At 47.2% G+C, this 19,774-nt stretch overlaps 1 protein-coding gene across 4 annotated transcripts in view; it reads right to left on the bottom strand.

Moving 5' to 3' along the window:
* Positions 1–498: 498 nt before the first annotated feature.
* Positions 499–19,774, bottom strand: part of LOC144946120 (FYVE, RhoGEF and PH domain-containing protein 1-like) — a 121,980-nt gene continuing 102,704 nt past the window's right edge. For all 4 annotated transcript variants that reach the window (XM_078874875.1, XM_078874876.1, XM_078874877.1 and 1 more), the window contains 8 exons: positions 19,385–19,480; positions 18,493–18,572; positions 16,863–16,893; positions 14,183–14,278; positions 9,225–9,350; positions 8,615–8,785; positions 8,068–8,211; positions 499–7,056 (listed from right to left, as the gene is read on the bottom strand). In XM_078874875.1, coding sequence (XP_078731001.1) covers positions 6,742–7,056; positions 8,068–8,211; positions 8,615–8,785; positions 9,225–9,350; positions 14,183–14,278; positions 16,863–16,893; positions 18,493–18,572; positions 19,385–19,480 — 1,059 coding nt within the window. In that variant the 3' untranslated portion in view covers positions 499–6,741. The remainder of the gene's footprint in view (positions 7,057–8,067; positions 8,212–8,614; positions 8,786–9,224; positions 9,351–14,182; positions 14,279–16,862; positions 16,894–18,492; positions 18,573–19,384; positions 19,481–19,774) is intronic.

Raw genomic sequence — 19,774 nt, 5'->3', positions numbered from 1 at the left:
GACTTGGCGCTACACTCTTGGCCCCCAAGATCCCCAGACATCATCACAGCCTGCGACTTTTTATTGTGGGGATACGTCAAAGACCCGTGGTGTTTTTGTGCCACCGTCAGCGACTAATCTGGATGACCTCAAAAACAGAATCACGGCAGCGGTGACTTCAGTGGAAGAAGACACTTTGAGAGGCGTTTGGGACGAATTCAACTATCGTCTCGATGTTGTCCGTACAGCAGGTGGAGGGCACATAGAGCATTTATAAAATGGTTACTAAAACTTGACAATTCATCATTAAACCGTTTGTAACTTTTTGTGTAATTCTAACATGTTGCCATCGTAAAATATACTGCTTTGAAATTGGGTCAATTATTTTTAAACACCCTGTATTTAGATTGTTCCATTAATGATGGGCAGCCTGTGTTCAAACGTGGCCAGTGGGTGGCGCGAGCAATAGATGGCAGTGCAGCTACCTTTTTCCTATGAACAAAATCAAGTAGACGATCGTTTAAAATATTCCATCCAGTTATCTTTATTGTAAAAGTTCTTTTTTTTGAACAGCACCAAACAAAAAAAAATAATGCGAACACAATTATTTTTGCAACGGCCAGAGATGAAATAATATTCATGATAACAACAATGACGACGACGACAACAATAATAATAATACTACGAGTACAGTAATGCGTTATAACAACAACAATACAAATTAAATTTGGAACATATGCAGCATACACATGTGAGCGGGGATAGCAGGAGGAGCTCTGTCGTAAATTGTTGCGCAAAAGAAAACTACGGCACTGCCCTTTCGAACCTCCACCCCCTCTCAATGCAGCAAACAAAAACGAGCTGCCCCTCTTCACTCCACGTCACGTGAGCCACGAGGTTTCGAGCAACATCTGCGACGCCGATAGTGGCCAGCCACCAACGAATGAGAGAGAGAAAGAAAAAAAAGCGTACCTAGTCCTGTCATCAATGTACAGCATGATGGAACCGCGGAGATAAATTAAAGAGACGGATTATATCGAACAAATAATAAAGTTATAAAGATAAGCGTGTGCGGGTGTGTGTGTGTGGTGTGTGTGTATATAATACAGACCGTGATTTGAGACGTGTTACACTCGCACACATATGTACACGCACACTTTGTTGGGAATGGGGCACATGTTTTTTAGTTTTTTAAAGAGTAGGCATACTCATCGCACAGACACAATCAATTTTGCCCACATTGTTAACGGAGCAACGCCGTGAAAGTGACCGAATGTCGCCATATGTACAAGGGGTGGTCAAGGGGATGTTTTTTTAAAATCCTAAAACTTGATCTTAACATTGACCTCTCAAACTTCATAGTCACACGCAAAATATCAGCGCATTAAGACGTGGGGGGGGGGGGAGGTCTTTGACATCGACATAAACGACAGGCGTGGACGGAATATTTCCTGAAGGCATTTAAAACCCTGGACTACCTCAGCAATAACTCGCCACGCACAGCGCTACCTCGCCCTAGATCCATCATTTTACTGTCGCAACTATCCCAGGTCCGCTGCTATGTACAGCCGCGGTACAAACTATAGGCTCGCGAAAAATGTCGGCTTGAAGTCTCCTATAACATGAGCCAACAATGGCAAGACGTTTGTCCGGTCGATATTCAAACGTGAAATTATACACATCGCGGAATACAACACTATCGCCTATTACCTCCGACCCAAAACAGTTGTTTGGCCGTCGACTCATTCAGGAGTAGGCTCTGCAGCGTTTGAATTAATTTCCAACCAATCAATAGCATCGTAGTTAAAAAAAAAATATCACAACACATTGGTCCTCCGCTGGCATGCATTGCATTGGCTAGAGATATAAACAAGTGGAATACCTGTGTGTGACCGGCTCGTCACCATCCTGTTCAAGTCTTGTTGATATTCACGTGCAGTTGTTTGCGGTGACGGTAGCAGTGGGAATTGGCAATGGCTGTGTGTCCACGTCTTGTTTCGTAAAATCTGGAAGTGTCCAGACTGTCCATTGGTTCACGGCTTTCGTGGCCAGCATTCCACATGTTACATTCGCATCGTGTCTGCGATACTGTGCTGCTGTCACCGGTCAGAAGTTTTGAGTCGTCAAGTCCTGGGTCAAAGCCAGGACAAATTTGTGCTATAAATACTCACAATGTATCATCAGCAAAATAATAGCGGTATCGCGAGGGAGCGACTTCATGAAAAGTCAGTAAAAATTCGCTTTACTGGGAAATGAACTGCTAGAACTAAAAGCCATTTATATAAAAATGTATCAAGATGTAGTATCGATATATTTGATAATTATGGGAAATCATTGAAAGTTGTGATGATGATTTCAAATGATCTCATATCAACAATGTACGATTTTTGACAATTATCCTGAAAATGTTTGGTCATAATGCAGCGAATGTAAAAAAAAAATGCTCATTTAAACAATCTCACAACTTTCGTGGAATTTCCAGCACAAATTGTTGTATTCGTCTAACGTTGGCACATGACAGAGGGAAGTGGAAACTAGCGACAAGAATTTCAGTGGATACCCGTGGGCTTTCTGCCCATGGAGTTTGATGATGATGTCTATCGCATTCACTTTATTTCATGTTATCTTTTTGGTCTAAAATGCACTCGGTTTCTGTATAGAACTTGTTGTGTTAATCATTCATCAAGTAATTCATAAATTCATTGTGTTTCAACCCTTTATAGATTTTGCTTCCTAAGGCATTTCACTCCAATATCACCGCGACTGCTGCTGTCTGCTCTTTATGTAATCCGCTCTTCTGAGCTCCATGCTGACCTGGCTGACCAATTATCACTAACACGCCCACCCACGACTGCTTTTCTTTCAGGTAGAACTGCAGCCAAACAGACGTATTACCATCTTTTGTTTAAATTTCGATTTACAGCTTTCGTGACTGCAGGGATTCATCTTCTTGGTTCTTTGGGTAAAGTCACGTAGAATGGAAATAATAAAATAATACAAATAAAACATAATAAAATAATTCTCACGACGTTTCGGCCACAATGCAAGCAGCCGTCCTCAGGTGAAGAACAGGTCTGTCGAGAAGACAGAGTTTTATTATGCTTTATTTTTATTATTTTATTATTTCCATTCTACGTGACTTTACCGAAAGAACCAAGAAGATGAATCTTTTGTTTAACTTTCGTGAATTTTTCTTGAGCGTTCTCTTTAAAAAAAAAGAGAGTAGAGATTACGTCACCTCTCGACAAAATGCGGTCACTTTGTTCGCAAAAGGAGGTGGAAATGTCAACAAAGACAATCCCAACGAATCGGACGTCTTCCTCAATCCGGTTTCTAAAAGCGGATCAGGAAACCCCAACAAATGTATCTCCGTGTCGTTACGCGGAATTGAAAAAATATCTGTAAAGCATGGTCCACAATACAACCACGACTAATACAACGAGCGTAATGCAAAACTTAAATATAATAATGGTGAGAGGAAAGTACGTAAAAAAACAGTGCCATATCACAAGGAGAAGGGTTCTGACTTTGCCTCTAGTGGTAATACGAGAGGTAGGAATGGCACCACTGTATGTACAAATGCATTCTACAATGAAATCAACCTGCCAATGTCACATCCAGGAGTTGGACTCTGCAAATGCCAAGGGTGATGTTTGTGCTCCGTTGCCCGAATAACCTCCTTTAGCTGTTTCATCGGGGAGTGGAAATGTGTTCTCATTTCCTCCATAACCAGGGATTTAGGCCGTTTGGAAATTGCCAAACGCAAGCTTTTTGCTCTGAGGAATGTCCCGAAATTGTATTTATTTATAAGCTGACCTTTTCTGGGAGCTCTGAGAATGATGTGGTCCATGATATTTTGACACTAACAATCACTTGCTAACAAAAGCTATGAGCGAAAACCGAAAAAAATACAAAGGGCAATCAAATTCTGCCTCCAAAAGTGCACCCATTTTCTAATTATACTGTGTATAAAAGTACAATGCAGATATTTACACATATTAACTCAAATGTGTTGGCAACAGCAACAAAAATCACTGTGGGGTCTTAATGGATATAATGTTTGCGTTAATAATGTCCACTGTCAAAACAGCTGCGTTTTACTAGGCCACAAATTCGGCTTTAATGAGTGCCACAATTATTTTGGGTGGAAAATAAATAAATGAGTTTGTACATAGCCGTACAATTCGTTTGCTTTTCCCTAAACGTATTATCACAGGTTCGATGTAGCTTAGGCTTAGATAATTTGTCATTTTGTTTTTGTAAGAGAGATCTTCCACCTGCATTTTAATTTTATTGTAATTAAAAATGTTTACCTAAAATTACGTCCGCAATCTTAAATAACCAATAGGGGCCTCGCAAAAGCAGGCCTCAACCGGCCGCCTTCATTATTACGGTGTGCAGGCATGCTTTTTAATATAAAAAGGTATCATCCATGTTAAAAACCTCACAGTTTGAAAAATCCCGCCATGTTTTGTGAGCGTGAAATTATAACTTGGGGAGGGGGGGGGAGGCAGTCTAATATTTGACACGAGGAAAAATGGCGGCACGCGCAACGTCTCGTGTGTTGAGCAAATGCTATTCGAACGTCCGTTCCTGCTCCCCGGGAGGGTTGCCACCTCTGAGGGACAAAACCCCCAGGAACATCGACAAAATAAGAAGAATATCTCACAATAGTGGTAGAGGGGATCCACATGTAAACGCATTGTCCCGAGTGGTGTATTACTACGAAACTGACAGCAGACAGGACTCTTGACATGCCGGTAAGACCTAGAGATTTTCAGGGAACGGTTACCCCAAGAAGAGAACGTCCAGAAAAAACCAGGACAGGTGGCAACCCCCATCCCCTACAATCAGTCCTCTGCAGACTGAGCACATGTCTAGCCGATGGCATGATAGACAGAGGTCACACATATCCTGTTTTGTGCCTCACACAACCGTAGCTTATAAAACATTACAACTACTTGTTTCGTAATTTTAAGAAGAAGAATAGCAGTGCTTACACGCCCCACCCCCCTCACCGCCCCCTCCCCCCTTTCCTTAAATGAATCCTTTGCAAGCCATTGAACACTTGCAAGCGCAAACCGAACGCACTCAATCTTGACGCGCAGCACTGTGCTTGCCACTCCAAGGCGAGGGAACACGAGGCCAACTTCGGCAAGGAGACTGATGGACAACGCTTGTTTTGAGGAGTCTCCATTTAATTAAGGCCACTTTTGTGGATAGAAAGAGTTTGCATTTAAATGAAGCCGGGCCTTCGCCGGAATTTGAAGTGGGAAGAAACAGGCAGTTACGACTTTCGTCCGAGTCGAAACCGATTTATTTTTACGTTCCCTCAGCCTTTCGTGTGTAAGGCCTCAGCGGCTCTAAATATGTGTGCCATCCCTTTCTGCTCGTTTAAAAAAAATACATCTGCACACACAGATGACCGAAGGTGAACCAATCACAGTTCAAAATGGCCATTCGGGGAAGTGATTTGCGTGGCAAGTTTTTAGGCCCAAAACATACAAATATGGCTGCATTCTTTTCAACTGAAGACTATTATCGCATTTAGTTCACTTTGACTGCAGTTAGACTGCATGCTATTGGCCGTATTGCATAATACGGGGATTTCATGAGATGAGATCCAGAGGTGGGACAAAGTCATTGTTATGCAAGTCCAAGTCGAGTCGCAAGTCATCAAATTCATGACTCGAGTCTGACTCGAGTCCAAGTCACATGACTCGAGTCCACATCTCATAGGTGGGACAAAGTCATTGTTATGCAAGTCCAAGTCGAGTCGCAAGTCATCAAATTCATGACTCGAGTCTGACTCGAGTCCAAGTCACATGACTCGAGTCCACACCTCTGATGAGATCATGAATGATGTACAGCTGTTTTGTTTATACACTGCTAGATGAAGGTCTTCCTACACTGTGCTGGTCACTATACCACACTATCCTAGTCAGTACAGATTGGTGAGGGAAAGGCCCTAAACCTGTTCAATTATCACTCACTCCTGATGTTAGCCATGGCTGGGAATTGATCTTGAGTCCGCTATGTTTGTAGCGCAGTGTGCTGACTACTGCGCTACCGGTCCACGTCATCGAAACAAAGCATGAGGGTAAACTAGCAGTGCAGAATCCCTAGCTTTGTAGTGCACATGGGCAGTGTCAATGGCATGCAGAAACCATCCAATTATATACTTTAGCTTATTATGGATTCAACAGGAAGTAAAATTGTCTCTTTTTTTAAGAGGGACTTTCCTGATTTGGTAAAATCCTGCAATGACCTGACTCAAGTTTGTTTATAAAATGTTACCATAAATTTGTGATATATAATTGTATTTGTAAAAAAAAAAGTTAAAACAAAATATATTCTTTACCTCCGGACTATTAAGCATCATCAAACATTTTCGTGATTGGCAACTTTGATTTTGTTTTAACCTGCCGGCTTGAATATATTTCACTGGATCGACCACGCAGCCCTTAGGTTTGCCGCAGTTTTGAAAGCAGGCCATCTTATTGCACAATTCGCCTTTGGGACATCCGAATTTTCAATTAGTTTTTTGAAAAAAGAAAATAATCAGCTTTCCCATTTTTCCCCCCACAGAAATCTTTCCTTTCACAACCAACAAAAAAAACCAAAGTGGCCTCGAAACCCTCAAGGTATCCCAACACAAGTCCGTAAAAAGAACTCAAAACCGACACCGACACTGACGGTGACGACGATGACGACGACACAACGCGAACGAATAACGCGACGCAGTGACCGCGTAGCCTTCTACTATGAAGCACTGGTGTCAAGGATGCTGTCCGACTGAGTCGAGGACTCGTCGTTTTCTTCGGCGACCTCTTCGGGGATGGAGCCCTGCTTGCTGATGACGCTGGGCGACGGGGGGCACGACGGCACCTCGCCGATCGCTGCCAAGGCCAGGTATCCCATCCACCGCCGCTGGCTCTCCTCCCCGTCCGTGCCGAAGTAGAGCGTCTGCCGCGACTGGGTCATCTTGAAGGCGTGGCGCGCCTCGTGCGGGTCGCTCGCTTCCAGGGGGCTGATGGCGTATCCCGGCAGCGGGATCGTCCGCAGAGGCTTGGCGTCCTTGCAGGTCACGCGGGGAGAGGTGTTGATGCACGCGGGAAGGTGGGGTGTGTTAAAAAAAACAGGAAGATGCCGCTGCTGTTTTTCTATTATTATTATTATTACCATCACCATCGTTAACTATGGCTGCAAGTTTGATCGGACATGTTATGTATATCGTTTATTGTTAAATTTGAATCACAGTTGCTATGATTAGCGTTGTTACATAGTTTTTATAGCTTTATTTTGGTGATTTCGAAAACATATGGTTAAGCCGTGTTTCTTGCGGAAGTGCGGAGTTGGCCTGATAACTTTAATCTAAATTGTCTTTTGGTTGTTATTGTTTGACTTACATCACACTGGGATTTTTGCACACAGCGTTGTAATACGGTGTTTTTTTTTTCTGGAAGATTTGCTGGTTTATCCAGGATGTTTCTGTTGCGCGTCGTCGCTTTAAGATGTTCTCTGTTCATATTTTGTTTGTTCCGGTTGTACCCGACTCAAGAGCCGCATGGCTCCCAGGGCTACACCTAATAAATGAAACTTGAAAACTTGGACTCATTAGAAAATTATATAAATACTATTCAATTGTAATCGTATGTAATAATCATCATCCCCCTATGGCAGAATAATGCCCATTTGTAGGCCACGTGCTGGAGTCACCTTGTGCCACCACAGGTCTGCACGTCTCTGTGTGTTTGTATGTACGTCGATGGGGAGCGGTGGTGTAGCGGTGAGTGCAGTGCGCTGATATCACAGCGATCAGAGTTCGAATCCCGCTTGTGGCCACGATCGGTAGCGGTTGTCTGAACCCGTCCTAGGCTTCCACTGGGTCGACCCAGCCTTAAAAGTCAGTACCTGGCCTGTGTGGTCATCAGCACTGGGGAGACAAATGCGACCGGGCGTGGTGCTGGTCCCCCCACCCCCTCGTGTGTCATGTCGGCCTTCACAGGTGCTGCTACTTGCTAACGGCACTTGCCTCGATGCTCTGTTGAGGCTATGCGGGGGATCTTTGTGTTTGTGCGCCCGTACCTTTGCGGTCTCGTACATGTAGAGGACGAGTGGCTCTGAGCGTGGCACGGTGAACCAGGCGCGGTGCGACGCCTTCACTCCGCGCTCCGACAGACTCAGGAATCCACACAGAATGCTGCCCGCCGGATCTGCCGAGGCACGCCGCTACAAAGACAAAAGATCCCCCCCACCCCAGGATGGCCTTAACAAGACTGTTGGGGCGAGTGCTGTTAGCGAGTACTAACGAAGGCCGGCACGGCACGCGACGGGGGTGGGTTCGTTTATGGCCCTTAAGAAAAACTATTTTTTTTACATTTCGGTCTCGTGATCATATCTGGCTTCGAATTACAGACGTCCATCCTTCCCAGACGACGGCATGAGTTGCGCGTTAAGGTGACAGGAAGACACGTGACGGGTAGAGCTGCGGGGAGGCCACCGTCTCTTCTGACCCAAATGAAAACAGCCGACGACTCTTGAGTCTCGAGAGAAAAAAAAACTCGGCTCGCACCACCGCCCGAAAAACAAACCGCGGCGAGCGGAGGAGGGAGCGCCGGCTCTCTCCACGCACCTCGGCAACCGCGGCGACTCGGGCTCGTCGCACGTCATCGGGCAGCTCCTCCGCCTCCTGCTGCTGCTGCTGAGGCCTCAGGACCCCGTAGCAGTCGTGGCACACGCGGCCCAGCTTGCCGCCCTCGTACTCCAGCTGCGCCTTGTACTCGGAGCACTTGCCGCACACGACCTGCGCCGCAGAGCAAATCATCATCATCATCAAATGTAATAGATACAAAACGACGTTTTTTACTCGTAACTTACTCTTTGGTTCTTTCGGTAAAGTCACGTACTCAGAAATAAAATAAAACAAATCACGACGTTTCGACCGCTTGTGTTGCGATCGAAACGTCGTGATTTGTTTTATTTTATTTTATTTTCTACCCACGTTACTTTACCGAAAGAACCAAAGAGTATGGATTCCTGCAGTTACGAAAGCTTCAAATCAAGATTGAACCTCCTCATAACTTATCATGAATCTATTGTAGTCATTGTTATTTTACATTTACCATCCCCCCCCATCCCGATTATGTTCACTCATGCCAGGAACGTTGAGCAAGGTTTCTGCATTCGCGAGCCTTCCCCAGAACGTACCGCTCGCGGGTCGAAAAGGCTTCTGCTGTACTCACGTGGCCGCAGGCACGGCAGTGGTGCTTCCTGCGCGTGAGGGCGTTGAAGGGCTCCGAGCAGCTCATGCACTCGGACACGCTGCGCTCACGCACAAGGTGAGGCGCCCGTCGCCCCAGCTCCGTGGCCTGCAGGTGGAGACGTGCGGGAAGTGGGGGGGGGGGGTGTGGGGGGGAGGGTGGTCAGAAACGGCGTGGGCTTTCACGCGCGGGGGAGGAGAGGCATTCGATTCCCGCATCGGAGGGAGGATAGTCAGATGTTCGTTCAGAGAGGTGGACGATAAGAGAAACGTTTAGATATTCAATCCAGGAGGTGGATCATGAGAAAGATATTCATTCAGATGTTCAATCACAGAGGTGCATGCATGCATGTTTGTTGAATTTCGTTTGCACTACATGTTGCCAATTCATGACGCATCGTCCGACACGACTCAGAACACATCTGAACAAAGTTGGGTCTGGTTTCTGAAGCAACTTGGTGTGGAGCTTTTGTTTTTCTCAGTTTTTTTTAACGGATGCTTGCCTGTTAAATGACAGATAGAAGGAAAAAAACACATCGGCAAGTGATGTTTGACCATACCTGTCAACCTCTTATCAGTGCCCTTCTTGTTACAGACCAATTCAAACCTTATTGGTCACCTTCCTGGTTCTTTCGGTAAAGTCACGTAGAAGGGAAGTAATAAAATAATAAAAACAAAACATAACAAAATAATATAATTCTCACATTATTTTGTTATGTTTTGTTTATTATTTTATTACTTCCCTTCTACGTGACTTTACCGAAAGAACCAAGAAGATGAATCCCTGCAGTCACGAAAGCTTTACATCGAAACTTATTGGTCACCCCGTGCCCTTATAAATCTCAACGTTCATCCTACAAAGTCCCATCACAAGAGAGAAACACAAACAACTAAGCAAAACAAATTTCCCGCATTGAAACGGATGTACGCCGTTTGGACCTGAAAACGAAAATTCCCTGTACAAGAACAGGGGTTGACAGGTAATGTGTTTCTACTTTGGGAAAACAGGGTCCGATTTCACGACGATTCCATTTACGACGCGGTGTCCAGCAACGCTTTGTGCAGCAAAAGCGGGGACCGCCTACATGCAAATGAGCCGTGTGACTTGGGCCTTGAGCGATTCCAATAACAGCCGAGGTCGGTGCAGCTACAAAGGCACTCTGCAGATGGCAGCACAGCTCAACGTATTGCAATATCGCCCCCGCAAAACCTCCGGCACGACACGAATCCTCTCGCCCACCCTCGATCCGACAAATTCCACTGCGGGGATGCACAGAGAGGAGGCTAACGACGAGCTGTGTTCAAACAAAAACACTCCCGCGGCACCGTCTTCGCGCTCGATATCTGGCGCCATTCTCGGTGAGCGAATATATCTTTGAACGAGTGGCTGGCTGGTAAAATATGAAGGCGGGAAGCATTAAACGACAGGCACAAAGACCCCCCTCCCCGTGTCTTGCCTTCCTATGCACACGCCACGAGTCACAGTTTCCACTTTAGGGATTCGAGCGAGCGAAGGAAAGTCTGTAACAGGATGTGTTCCCAACAAGGACAATACAAAGGTGCATTAGGGACAGCTTGCGAACATGCGCGCAAGCGGTTTTAAAATAAAATAAAAAGTATTTTATATATTAATATACGAAAAACAAACAAACATTTGCGAGCACGTCTTGAAGGAAAAGGGAAGGAGGTTGCTTTGTGACCTTCTGCCGAGGCCATTATTTAGGCAGCTGTATGGCTGAGAGTTTAGCCCGGGGCATCCTGGTGGATCCGGCAAACGCCGCATTCGCCGGACGTCAACAAGGTGCGCAAAACTGCTGCAACAAGTGGAGTGAACCCCAAAGGTCCTGTAATATCGCAGTGCAGCAACATTAAATCTGAACTATGAACTAAACATTATTAGTTTTATATCCCCAGGTAAGGCCCACTGAGCTGTGTAGCTCTAAATTACGATTTAAAGCTTTCGTGACTGCAGGGATTCATCTTCTTGATTATTTTGGTAAAGTCACGTAGGAGGGAGATAATAAAATAATAAAAATAAAACATAATAAAATAATACAATTCTCACGACGTTTCGGCCACAACGCAAGCAGCCGTCCTGCTTGCGTTGTGCCCGAAACGTCGTGAGAATTGTATTATTTTATTATGTTTTATTTGTATTATTTTATTATCTCCCTTCTGTGTAGCTCTGTTTCAAAAGCGAGCTGGCCACAAATGGTAGCTCAACGGAGTGGCTTATCGCGTGGAAATATATCGCAGACAAATACTCTGAACGCACGTCGATTCTGAATGTTGAGCTAAAAACAAGATGACCCGGAGAAAAGTGCACGCGACCACAGAGAGAACATGCAAACTCCAAATATACAGGCCTATATTTGGATCGAACCCCCGACCTACTGGAAACCAGGCGAGGTCGTATATATCTCGCCACCGCTGGCGCCTGTAAAAGTCCTGTGTGTGTACACTCCCAGCCTTCGCCAACGTGCATTGACCAGCGTGGTGAAGTATGGTAAAATATTCATAATCAACGTTTTTGGGTTAGATCGCGTTATTTATAAATACGTCGTAACCCTCCACCAATCCACACGGCCAATCAGCAAAAAAAATGTCACGTTGACAAAAGACAAATAGTTCACTGCTTTAGCCCACCGGTGTGTTGAAGCGTGAAACCACAACATTTACAATTTTTTGAGTAGTACGTCGTTTTGCTGGTAATTGCATCCAGCATCATTGGGCAATTCGCCAGAATGGTGAGGCTCTGCTCTTGCTCCCGGTCTTATATAGAGCAGCAGCAGCAGGGTGACGTCATCATTTAACTCATCAGGTGCATGGCCTGGCGAGGCCCTCATCCAGCGGTGGATTGGCAAAGGGTTGCTTATCTAGGCGGTGATGTTGTTTGCAAGAGCAGGTTCAATGTTTTGCAGCGGATTGCAGCTGTTTTGAAGTCACAATTTAGGTCACGAAATCCCATCAAACGCTTGCCCAGAATAGAGATTTGCTAAACAACAAAACGGAAGGGGGGCTTTCAACTTGTTTTTCCTGCCGAACTTCCGCAAAAACTGTCGCCAAGACACAAGGCAGCCGTGCCGTCGACAACGCGATGAGAAACACGCATTGAGATTATTATCGATTATTTTGGTGCTATGAATGTCCAAATGATAAGCCACTTTGTTGAGCTGTCATTTGTGGGGATGGTTTAATTTGTATGTGTTTGGGTTATTTGTTTACTTTACTTGAACTTTGAACTGCTGTCATGTTCTTGGTTCTTTCGGTAAAGTCACGTAGAAGGGAAGTAATAAAATAATAAAATTAAAACATAATAAAATAATTCTCACGACGTTTCGGCCACAACGCAAGCAGCCGTCCTCAGGTGAAGAACAGGTCTGTCGGGAAGACGTCGTCTGAATGTCGTGAGAATTATTTTATTATGTTTTATTTTTATTATTTTATTATTTCCCTTCTACGTGACTTTACCGAAAGAACCAAGAAGATGAATCCCTGCAGTCACGAAAGCTTTAAATCGAAATGCTATCATGTTATTGTACTGGTTGTGTTTGTAACGGTTTTACCCGCCCCTACTGGACATCTGAGAAAAAGAGCTTCATATCTCACCGGATTCCTCCAGTAAAAATAAAAAAAAACTGATTTTGAAAAAAGTTTTCAGATTCTGAGCTGTGAATTAACGTTTGAGCAGTGCAACGAGTTTAGTGGCTACGCTGTAAAAATCTGTTTTTTCAGCTTGAGATAATAACGAACCTAACATTCGAGATTGTGGGAATCTTGACTTCAGGATGTCCTCCTGGTTTAACACTGAGTCCTGTTCAGATGGGAGTTTTACGATCGTCGTTCAATGGTTTGTGGACAATGGGACACGTAGATTATCTGAACTTCCTGGAGGTATTAATAAAAACAAAAAACTTATATGATACCGTATCTTATAGATAGATAGATACACACCTCGGCTCTGTGCCCCAAACTGTCTGACATAATTTACTGAGAAAAAAAGGTGTTCATACTATGGCAAAGCTAGCCCTCTATACACAATAAAGTTCATGATCATTACCTACAAACTTTTGGCAGTTTGCCAGCATTGGTTTATGCTCACCTGACTCTGCTGGTGAGATACTGAATGTCAAAAACCAGTCCAAAAGTAGTGGTTTGGGTCGAAAATCTGAGGCCCTGGGCATTGCGTTCCAAACTGATTTTTTTTTTATTTTGTCAGGTAAGGCCCACTAAGCTGTGTAGCTCTATTTTAGAAGTGACCTGGCCAAAGAAGTTGGCTCATCATGTGGAATTTTAAGGCAGTCAAGTACTCTAAACACACGCTAATTCTAAATGTGGGGGGCCTGTATAACTCCAAATATACAGGCATCGTCAGGGTTGGGATCGAACTCACGACCTCCTGCATACCAGGCGAGGGAGTTAACATCTTGTCAATGTGTCATACCCGTTCACTGCCACCACCACCACCACCACCACCACCGCCACCACTGCCACCACCACCGCCGGCACTACCGTCACCACCACCGCCACCACTGCCACCACTACCGTCACCACCGCCACCATCACCACCACCGCCACCATCACCACCACCGCCACCATCACCACCGCTACCGCCGCCACCGCCACCACCACCGCCACCGTCACTGTCATCACCGGCGGCACCACCGCCACCACCACCACTGCCGCCACCACCACCATCACCATCACTGCCACCATCGCCACCATCACCACCACCACCGCCACCACCACCACTGCCGCCACCACCACCATCGCCGCCGCGCGAGCACCATTCACCATCCGTCCCGTGCAGGCCGAACGGCCGCCGACCGTGGACAGGGCCGCGTTAACGGGGACGTCGCCGAGGGGATCCCCCCCCCCCTCCCCCCGGCGATGATCGGCGTGGGGGAGGAGAGGTGCGTTTTGGTTTGGCGGGGGGCTCACCGAGAACTCTCCGTCGTCATCGCGCGTGAAGGAGCTGTTGAACGCCTTGAAGCTCTCGCTGTTCTTCTCGTGCTTCTCTATCGTGTCGCGGATCGCCTGCGAGAGCAAGCGCAAGGAGGGGGGGTGGGGGGGCGGGCGCGGGAGACGCGACTCGCGTTAATCACGGAAACCCGCACGCCGCTCGCTATGCTATCCAGCGAGCACGTCGACTCAGCCCTCGGCTTGATTCATCGCAATCGCGGCCCTCCTTTGCGCCCCGGCTCGCAGCGATTAATGCCGACTCTAATGGGACCATCAACCACTGTCGCTCGCGTGCCCCTGCGCCGCTTTTCACGTTTCCGAAGCGGGCCGTGCTCGCTAAAAACTCGCGGCTCTATGGAGCCCAATTAACCGCTCGCAAAGTGGAAAAATCCGGCCGAGATTAAACGTACTCCCAATGGGAACTTAAGCATGCTGTGCACTGCTTATGTACATATACACGCACGCTTAACTGTAGTGTGTAGCTCAGGAGCATAGTGTTCAGGGTTCTTGGGGTTAGAGTTTGGCAGATTGAATCTCCACCTCGGCCGGGTAATGGCAACTGAAAATGTAAATGCCGTCCTGAAAAAAGTGAATATCTACAAGACTCTATCGTTAACAAGGGCAACATTTGATTGTGAGCTGAGTGGCTTTCCCACTGGGGCCACCCAGCCAGCTATCACTTGTAGTCTTCATTACCAATCATGTTCTATCTGCTGCTGGATCAACGCCCTCCCCAAGCCGTCCTCATCTCTCGCAGACCTACACAGGAGCTGATTTCATCACTCCCTCCGCCGGCGCATTTCCTCCCGGGTGTGTTCCTTCCTTTTAGCCGGGCACTTGGTCGTAACTCTCGACCGGTTACAATACCGAAGCGTTCGTACGGTGCGATTTTCACATTCAACAATGGTTCACTTTTCTTAAATGCCCCCCCGCCCCGCCTCCCCCACTTCCGTTGACCCCGCAGCTATAAATGGTTTCACGGCGGTCGGTCGAGCGGCGGGTCGCGGGCGGTGAGGGTTAAGTGGCCAGACAACGCGGCCAACGTGGAAGAGAGGACCTCTCGAGGGCACCCGCTGGTGTAGGCACTTTTGGCAGCAAGCAATCGCAGGGCTGCACCTTGACTTGAACTAAACCGAAACTGTTTATTTTACCAGGTGAGGCCCACTGAGCTCGAAATCTCTTTTTCAGAAGCGACCTGGCCGCAGACTGAACACGCATTTCTTGGGAGCTGCTTTTTGTGTTTAGTTTGTCCTGCCCAGCAGCTCCGATTAGCACGGTTGGCGATGTACGGTGTAAAGTTCAACGGACATACATACAGACGATACCTGAACGAAGTGGCTTATAGTGACCATTTATAGCAGCCAAATGCTCTAAATGAATGTTTACAAACGTGGAGGGGAAAAAAACGGAGGACCCGGAGAAAAGATCCACGCGGCCACGGGGAAAGCGACATGCAAACTACAAAATACACAGCAGGCGTCAGGATTCGGGATCGAACCCACGACCTCCTGTATACCAGGCAAGGTAGTTAACGTCTCTCCCACCGCGGCACCGGGGTCTGTAAATGCGAAACAACACCCTATCGACGACGTGGGAATCGCGTTTTTTACGCAGAGCAGCGTCCCACCCACCACTCCCCACCGCCACCGCTCCACGTCGCTCGCAATCATTGTGCGGTAAATAGCGCGGCATCGACACAATCGGCACACGCGTGGCTTGGGACCGCGACACACTCGCGCGCGCGTCTGGGAGAGGAAGCGTTAACAATGGACCCTGGGCTACAAAGGTCTTTCTGCTTTTTACGTTTTCGCTCGCAAAGATCATATCGCCGTTTCCAACCCCTCGCGTTTTTACATTATTTATAGCCTAATCAGATTGACGCTATAATGTGTCGGGAGCATGGGAAAGGCAATAAAGCGGCCGTTTATAAGGGAAACCGGTGGTATATAAATTAAAAAAACGAACAGCGACAGCTTTAAAAGTTGTCACACAAAGCTATAATCTGTTCATTAAGGAATTATAATAATTATACAGCAGTGTGAAATGTGAGGCTGAAATGTTGGCAACACGCTCCTTGTACACTTCAGTCCATCTCGAGGGCATTTGACCAATTATACCACGTTGGCCAGACATCATGGAAAAGGCAGAGTTTAATAAAGTTGGCTAAGATTGCCATCAAATTGTAACGATTTAATAAAGGATGACATATGTATGGACACCCTCTGGTAACAATATTTTTACAAATTGGATTCAGGGGGGTCTATAAGGATGTCGGACAAGTCGGACATAAACTTAAATATTTTGGAATAATTTGCTTTCGACTGGCCGAAAGTGTTTTCCCTCCACATTTAGAAACACGCGTTTAGAGTTTCTAGCTGCTCTAAATTTCAACACGATAAGCCACTTCGTCGAGCTATCATTAGTGGCCAGGTCGCTGCTGAGAAAGAGCTGAATAGTTCAGTGGGCCTTGCCTGGTGAAAAAAAAAATAGCAAACGAAAATAGTTACTTGCATCTGTGCACCAATGCAAAAGCATCACCAAAGAACACAATTCGAATGGCAAGGCCTCCACCAATAGGAAAGGGTGTGACTGTTTTTCTCTCTCTCTCAAGAGAGAGAAGCATTGTGGGCAAATTCAGCGAGTGGTGTTATTGGCGTACCTTGACCCACTCTTTCTTCTCAGCTTCTGATCTGTAACAAGAAATAGAATGATGAAGTCACAATAAAGCAAACGAAGAAATGAGCAAGCCCAGTCTCGTCTCACTAGAGCAAGGGATGGCCAACCTGTTTCAGACGAAGAGCCGAAAAGTGCCCATGAGTTCGACACAGAGCAAAGTGCGTGTATATATTGACAGTTTTCAGCACAGCACGGGAGTCATTCATTATTCTTTGCTACTGTGATAGCGCGTTCTCCTTTACGCCGCCTTCGATAGAGGTGCATGTGGTGGATTAAAGAGCCACATGCAGGTCAGGAGACGCAGGTTGGGCCACTGCTGCACTCACCACAGTGCTCTACAATGCACTGGGATGACTGATGCCACAGCTGATTTAATGTCATTTCTTACACGTTTTGTTAAGCATCACCTGGTTAAAGAACGGAACCTAAATTTACACGTTTTCATCCAGGAAATGTAAAATTTCTTCTGGCAGTTTTTTTTTTTATTCACACAGTACTAGTTGGCTGTGTCAGGTGCTGCGGGGTTTAACGACACATTTATATATTTACGCGAGCTAACCCAAAACACCTCTATTATGGATGATATTGGTCGTGAAAGCCTACGTGTTAAACTAAAATAATAATAAGTATACAGCAGAACCCCTCTGAACGACCACCCCTGTTAACAGCTTATGACGCGCCTCCACAGAGCCCAATGTGTTCGCTTACCGACCATTCCCCCTGCTAACGACGGGATTATGACGAGCACGCGACCGCCAATGTCGGCCAAACGGCGAGCTCCAAAATGGTCTGACCAGGCCTCAGCCAATCAGCGACGTCCATTCACGAGTATTGGGGCATTGTTTACATTGAATGCTATCGGAACGAATTAAGCCTTAAACATGTATTTCCTATACTCGCTTTAACAAACAAATCACTTCACGACCTGTTTCGTGGAACCAATTACCGTCGTTAAGAGGGGTTCTACTGTATTGTTATAATAGTCGCAATGAGAATTACAATCAATCCCACAAACAAGTTGGCGAATAAACATTCAGCGCATGCTTGTTGAAGGGAGCTGAGCAGGGCAGCACTGGTTCACTTAAAATCACTTGCCACTAATGTTAGCCATGGCCAGGAATAAAACTCAAATCGCTGGGGTTTAGAGTCCAATGCTCCCGCCATATTCAAGTTTAAAATCTCGCAGCCGGAAATGAAACTGGCGTCGCGGGGTTCGTATGGCAGCGAGATATCTGCCGCTGCTCCGCCGCCCTTATCGTAATAACAACACCAATGCGGCGCATCGGCCTTCCTTCAGAGCACTTGCATTTGTCCCAATATGAAATCCTGCAGGACATCCTGCACTTCCGTAACAAGGTTCCCCCCCGATCGCGACTTGGACCACTTCGGACCCAAGGGAGCGGCGCGCGGAGGCGTTGCGGTGGGATTTGCGTGGGAGGAAGTGATGGCCGGGAGGGGGTGGGCAAGTGAGAAGGAGGTTTGTGTGGCGGGTGGCTGGGAGGGAGGAAGGGAAGAGGAGATGGTGTGTGTGGAGGGGGAGGGGGGATGGTGTATGGGGTGAAGGAGGGAGGGAGGTTTGCGGGGTGGGATGACGGGTGGGCGCGAGGAGTTACCGTGCTCGGATGACCAAGGCCCTCTGCTTCCCCGAGACGCTGAACGTGTACGGCTGCCCTTGGGACTCGACCTCCTGCAGCTGTTGGGCGGGAAGAGCGCGTCGCGTGTCAGCACGCACCGTGCCGCGTGTCGGCACGCGTGCCGGAACGCACGCTGGGATGAGCCGGGGGCTCGTTGTTTAGACACGCATCCTTTATTCAGGAACCACAAGACCGGGCGGCTGATGAGGTCAGAGACACTGAGCTTGCACCGTTGACATCCACGGTTTGAGTCCAGCTTCCGGATGCCTGTGGTTCAACGGGGTTCTCCAGTGGAGGGAGCTGATGATCTTTGCCCGGTTGCCGACGGCTGCACAAACACCGCTGTGTTGAATTATTATTTTTTTTACTTGATTTGACAAAATGTAAGCACCGATCGCTACAAATATTGGTGCGATGTTACGAATATCTCTACACCAGGCTTTGTGGGTAAGTTCAGTTCCCCTGGTGTGGATAAGCGAGGTCACACTCAGGAAGTCAGTAAGCCACAGCCTTCTGTGGCTTACTGTTCTGACGCAGGCACCAATTCCTGACCAAAGAGACACTCAGCCCCAAGGGCTTGAACCCCCGGCCATGTCTCAATCAACAAAGTCATCAGCATCCTTAGAAACACCCAGCACCCCGACGGCTTGAGCCCAGAACCTAAGAGGTTGTTGCTCCATTATCCTGACATGAACATCGGCATCTGAAAGACGGCAGCCACAGCCCGTTGGGGCTTCCAGCACAAAACCCCTCGGACGTGCCGGTGCGGTGCTCAAACAACGATGCAATTGAGCCGCCTGCCGTCTCGGCCAGCAACACGAGTGGCCAAGACGCGTGGGGTATGGGGGGGGGGGGCTGGCGCTTGCAGCACCTGCATGCCGTCGATGTTGAGCCTCGTGCGCACACTGAAACGCTGCTGCCCCATGAGTCGCAGCTTGGGCACGCAGTAGAGGAGCATGTTGTTGAACTGGGGTTGGAGGGATAGGCGAACACACGCACACATAGAGTGCAAATTAGACGTTGTGTCTCTCGACTTATATCTTGGAAAATATTTTTTTTGCCATGCTCAGCTGCTGCTGCTGTGACAAAGGCCTCGCCAAATTGCCACCGTTGCATCGTTTATTACATGTCGCTTGGTTGGAGAAGTGACGCAGTGATTAGCTGTGAACCCGCCAGCCTGACGATGATTATAATCATTCACGGCTAATATCAGTGGCGGATGCCATCGGAAACCAGGACTGGGCCCCTACCCCATGGCTTC

Source organism: Lampetra fluviatilis, chromosome 40 (assembly GCF_964198595.1).
Source record: "Lampetra fluviatilis chromosome 40, kcLamFluv1.1, whole genome shotgun sequence".
NCBI lineage: Eukaryota > Metazoa > Chordata > Hyperoartia > Petromyzontiformes > Petromyzontidae > Lampetra > Lampetra fluviatilis.
Note: the sequence above shows the minus strand (reverse complement) of the source record. Positions and strands in the feature narration are given on the sequence as shown.